This window comes from Peromyscus californicus, unplaced genomic scaffold (assembly GCF_007827085.1).
Source record: "Peromyscus californicus insignis strain IS unplaced genomic scaffold, ASM782708v3 Scaffold_6__1_contigs__length_162567912, whole genome shotgun sequence".
NCBI lineage: Eukaryota > Metazoa > Chordata > Mammalia > Rodentia > Cricetidae > Peromyscus > Peromyscus californicus.
Window position 1 is genome coordinate 137,362,280 of NW_026294584.1, and position 4,824 is coordinate 137,367,103.

The window sequence follows — 4,824 nt, forward strand, 5'->3', positions numbered from 1 at the left end:
GTCATCCATGACTACATAGTGAATTGGAAGCTTTTTGAGACCCTGTCTCAAAATAGAAACAAACCAAAGCAAGAAAATGCTGAGTTTGGCTCTAAGGAGGTGGGAACCCCTAATCCCCACGTGGACTAACATCCGTTCCTCATTTTTCTCGCAGACAAACTCCAGTAGGTCCTGGGAGCCAAACAAACACAATAACACTTGATAAATGATATCTTTCGCTGCAGTTTTTTAATGTATAGATATAGGACTGTGGAGACAGCTCAGGGGCAAAAAAAAATAATAATAACAAATCACTTTTTTGAATTGACAATCTTCATCATTCCCCAGAATGAATAGTAGAAAGAGAGAGAGAACCCTAAAAGTTGCTCTGTGACCTCCACAGGGGTGCCATGGTATGCACGCACAACCCCCTCCACACACACAATAATAATAATAAATAAACACAATTTTCAAAATGTAAATGTCAGAATTTAGTACGGTCCAGCCTCTTCCAGTGCCCAGGGGCTGTTGTATGCCATGACAGTCTTGGGAGCGGCAAGCAGGCAAGCGAATGAGCTGGTCTGAGTGGTTCTGTTATGCAAGCTGGTGAGGTGGTGGCTGCTGGCATAACTCGAAGGACTTGGCACACTGAAGTTCATATCTGTTGAGGCTGGCTTCAAATTTACTGTGTAGCTCAAGATGACTTTCAACTTGTCATTCTCCTGCCTCTACCGCTCAATTACTTCGATTATAGGAATGCACCACCTTACTCAAGTCTTCAATTCCTAGATTCTGGATTTTGGTTTTTTAGACAAGGTCTCACTGTGTAATCTGAGGCTGGCCTGGGTCTTACTATGTAGACCAGGCTGGCCTTGAACTCACAGAGATCTGGTGCCCCTGCCTCCCTGGTGCTGGGATTCCAGGAGTGTGATCTTGTAATTAACCATACCTGGCTCAATTCTAGATTCTCTCTGTTTTCCTGGAAGTTCTGGGCATTGAACCCAGGGCCTCACACATATAACTAGTACTCTACCCAAGAGTGTCAGCCTCAGCTCGATTTCTAGATTCTTCATGGCAGTCGCTTTTTAGTGGGTCATCATGGCTTGCTGTCTGTCAAAACAGTACACATACAAAGAGTCATTTTATTCATCTCCAACTCCCAGAGGTCATATCAACCCTGAGGCCCAAAGGATGTGAGGTGGAATCCTCTGGTAGTGGCAACCTTGAAGAGTCAGTGTGAAAAAAGTAAGCTGGTGTTGGTGTCTTCTTAGAATCTTTAAACAGGGCGGAAGTCCCTGAAACAAAGAAGATTTTATTTTATCCTCGGTAACAATTAACACTATTATTACTGTGAACATTTAAAAATGTTTATTGGGATTCAGTTGAGCTGCCGTTTGGACAAGAATCCAAACGAGGCACATTTTCTTCCATAGTGTGACTGGCCTCCGCCTCTAGGGGAAACAAGACAGCCTGGAACCCTGAGGTGTGTGACCGAGATGAGAAGGATAAAACGGAATCACTGTGTGTCCCAGACACCCCTTACACTGACTGACCCATTTCCTCCCCCTACCTGCTTCCCACTGAAGGAGGCTGGTTTTGGCGGTGGTGGGGAGGATTTTGGAGTCACAGACTAGATTTATATCCCAGGCTAGCCTTGGACTCAGGATCCCCTTTTTTTTCTTCTTCTTCTTTTTTTCAGAGCTGAGGACCAAACCCAGGGCCTTGCGCTTGCTAGGCAAGCGCTCTACCACTGAGCTAAATCCCAACCCCTCAGGGTCCTCTTGACTCGGCCTCCTGAGTGCTGGGATTTCAAGCGTGTGTCATCATGTCTGATTTCAGATTATCTTGTTTCTCATTTTAAGATGAGTTAGCTAGTTAAATAACCAAATTTAAGTATAAATGCAAAAAAAAAAAAAAAAAAAAAAAAAAAGAATGTGATGAGAGTATATGGGAAAATCCTCAGAAGAGAAACACAGAAAAGGATACTTCTTTTTGCAGCAAAATTGTTGCCTGTGTTAGGGTCTGAGAGGAGTCCTAAAGAAGACCGCCGGTCACATATGCAATCAGCTAAAGTGGCTATTAAAAACCTGCCAACATGTTGGGCTGGCAAATGGCGACCCTGGAGCAGGTTGTAAGCTCCTTTTAAGCAGAGTTAAGGGACTTGCAGGGAGGAGGGGTTAGTCTGGGGCTGATACGTGGAGGAAAGATTATTTTGGGGTTTTCTTGGTCAGAGACTCTAACGTGGTTATGGACTTTCCAGCGGCAGGGTAGGGAAAGCTATCTTTAGCTAGCAGAAGTCTGGTGGGAGTCTGCTGAGCCAGCCCGAGGCAGAAGGGCACCTGCTGAGCAGCAGGAGGCTGAGGGATGCTTGCTGATTGGTTGCCCCTGAGTAGTGGTTTCCCTGAAAACCGGCTTGCTCAGCTCCAGCCCTGTTCCAGTAAATCGAAACTGAAACTAAGGCCTGGCGTCTGTCAGGGCTGCTGGGGAGAGCTTGTCAGGGCTCTGGTCTGCCCCCACCCCACTCCTTAAATAAACATGCAAGAAAGATTCCGGGAGTGGGGCACACCCTAGTCTCAGCATTGGGAGGAGAAGCAGACAGATCTCTGTGAGTTATTTATATAGCGAGACCCTGAAGAAAAAGGCAGGCAGGAAGGAAGATCGGCAAGCAGGCAGGCAGGCAGGCAGGCAAGCCGCTTATGAGAGGGTCTGCAGAGACAGTCCAGTGGTTGAGGACACTGGTGGTTTGGATGAAATATCCACATGGTGTCTGGTGGTGGCATGGTTTGGGAAGCTCATGAGCTTTGAGGCCATGAAGCCTTGTTTCAGAAGATATATCACTCACTGGAGCAAGTTTGAGAGTTTATAGTCACCCCCCCCTCCCCAGTTCCAGTTAGCTCTCTCCTGGCTCCTACCTGGGGGGGCTGAGATCTAATCTCTCAGCTTTCTGTACCCGCTACCTTGCCTCCCCAACGTTACATACAGAACTCTACCTCAGGATCTGTCAGCCAAAGTAAACCCTCCCTCCTCTCCGCCGCACTTGGTCATGATGTTTACCACAGCAATACAAAGTAACGGATACAGGGTCAGACTGCTCCCGTAGAGGACCCAGAGTTCAGTTCCCGGCGCCCACCTCAGCTGCCTCACAGCCACCTCTAACTCCAGCTGGGGCTGGGGGGGCGGGGAGTCCTCTGCAGGCACCTGCACACTGGATGGCACTGCAGCCATTCATAAAGACACCCAGAGACGCTCGTAAAGAGGAAGAGGAGGTAATTACTACGGAGCCAGACGTAGTATCATGAGACTATAATCCCGGGACTCAGGAGGTGGGGATAGGAGGATCAGGAATTCAAGGTCCTCTTCTACTACACAGCAAGTTCAAGGACAGCTTATAGAAGACCCCGTCTCAAAACAGAAACAAACAAAAAGCCAAAGTCACTCACTAGAATGATGCAGTGGAGTTCCAGTATATACAGCTTCATCCACAGATTTGGGTACCTTGGCCAATAAACTTCATTTGAAGGTGGGTAGTTGACAAAATTCCTCCAACAGTAACAGTACTCTAAGAAACACACAATTTGGTTCATTTCACAAATACCGTGGTAAATTATTTAAAACTACCTGGGCACAGTGGTTCATGCCTGCAATCATTCATTCAGAAGGCTGAAGCAGGAAAACTGCAAAGTCAAGGCTAGCCTGAGCTACGTGTCAAGTCCAGAGTAGGACCCTGTCGAAATAAGCACTAAAGATCAGGGATGTAGCGCAGTAGTTTCTCGCTTGCCTCTCACGTACGCTTAGCACGTGCAAGGCTTCGGCTTCAAGTCCCAGGAGCAACAACCACAGAGCATGCGCACTATGTAAAGACTCTGCCTATTTGCTGCTAGAGGTGATCACGCTCCCGAAAAAGTTCATTTAAGGTGGCTGGGGGCAGAGGTGCCTGGAGTAGAGGAACGAGTTACTATTGCTCATGAATCCTTTGCTGTGAAGGTGAGACCTGGTTCCCCGCTTCGCTTTATGTTGAACTTTCACCTCTGGGATTTCACCCCAGCATCACCGACACCATCACCACTCTCACGAACACTCGGTTTTTACCTTGCTCGGTCATGATCTGGATAGTCACACCTCTGCTAATAAGGTCCCTGAGTCCTTGCCGGTTTCGCTGATCCATGTGGTGATAAAGCCGGGCTACATAAATAAACAGAGTCACATTGGGGTGTCGGCTCAAAAATTCTATAATGGCCTTGGAGCATTCCCCACAGGGACTCCAGGACAAGAACCAGATGATGGAGCACCTGGTGGATGGAGAAAAGTATCTTTCTGAAGTCATTTTTTCTATGAAATTGATTTCAACGTGTTTGTTGGTGTTTTGGCTCGTGTGCCGCCAGACGCTGTTCCTTCCGCCCCAGCTGATCTCGTAGAGCAGACAGGTCTCTTTGCGAAGTTCCCTCGGGTCGAAGAAGACCTCAAAGTCCTGCGGTTCAATTCTTCTCCTGAAACATAAAAAGACTCCCATGCAGTCTAAGAAACCTTTTTCCTCATGCTTTAAAACAAAAAAAAAAAAAAAAAAAAAAAACAGATCTTACATACTTACATATTCCAGGCTGACTGGGAATTTGATATGGAGCTGAAGATGATGTTGATCTCTGTTTCTATTTTATTTATTCATTGTGTGTGTGTGTGTGTGTGTGTGTGTGTGTGTGTGTGTGTGTGTGTGTGTGGTGAATGTGTGTTTGCATGTATATGTCCACATGCACTTGCTCATACGTACATGTATAGTAGTCAGAGGTCAATGTTGGGCATCTTCCTCTGCCTTATTTTTCCAGAGTCTTCCGATGAACCTGGAGCTCA

At 46.8% G+C, this 4,824-nt stretch overlaps 1 protein-coding gene across 1 annotated transcript; it reads right to left on the reverse strand.

Moving 5' to 3' along the window:
• Positions 1–226: 226 nt before the first annotated feature.
• Apobec1 (apolipoprotein B mRNA editing enzyme catalytic subunit 1) lies at positions 227–4,489 on the reverse strand. The gene is made up of 3 exons (XM_052721565.1): positions 4,069–4,489; positions 3,420–3,538; positions 227–1,274 (listed from the first exon to the last, which is right to left on the reverse strand). The coding sequence occupies exons 1-3, from the start codon at positions 4,487–4,489 to the stop codon at positions 1,146–1,148; spliced, it is 669 nt and encodes a 222-aa protein (XP_052577525.1). The 3' UTR covers positions 227–1,145.
• Between the last annotated feature and the right edge of the window lie 335 nt (positions 4,490–4,824).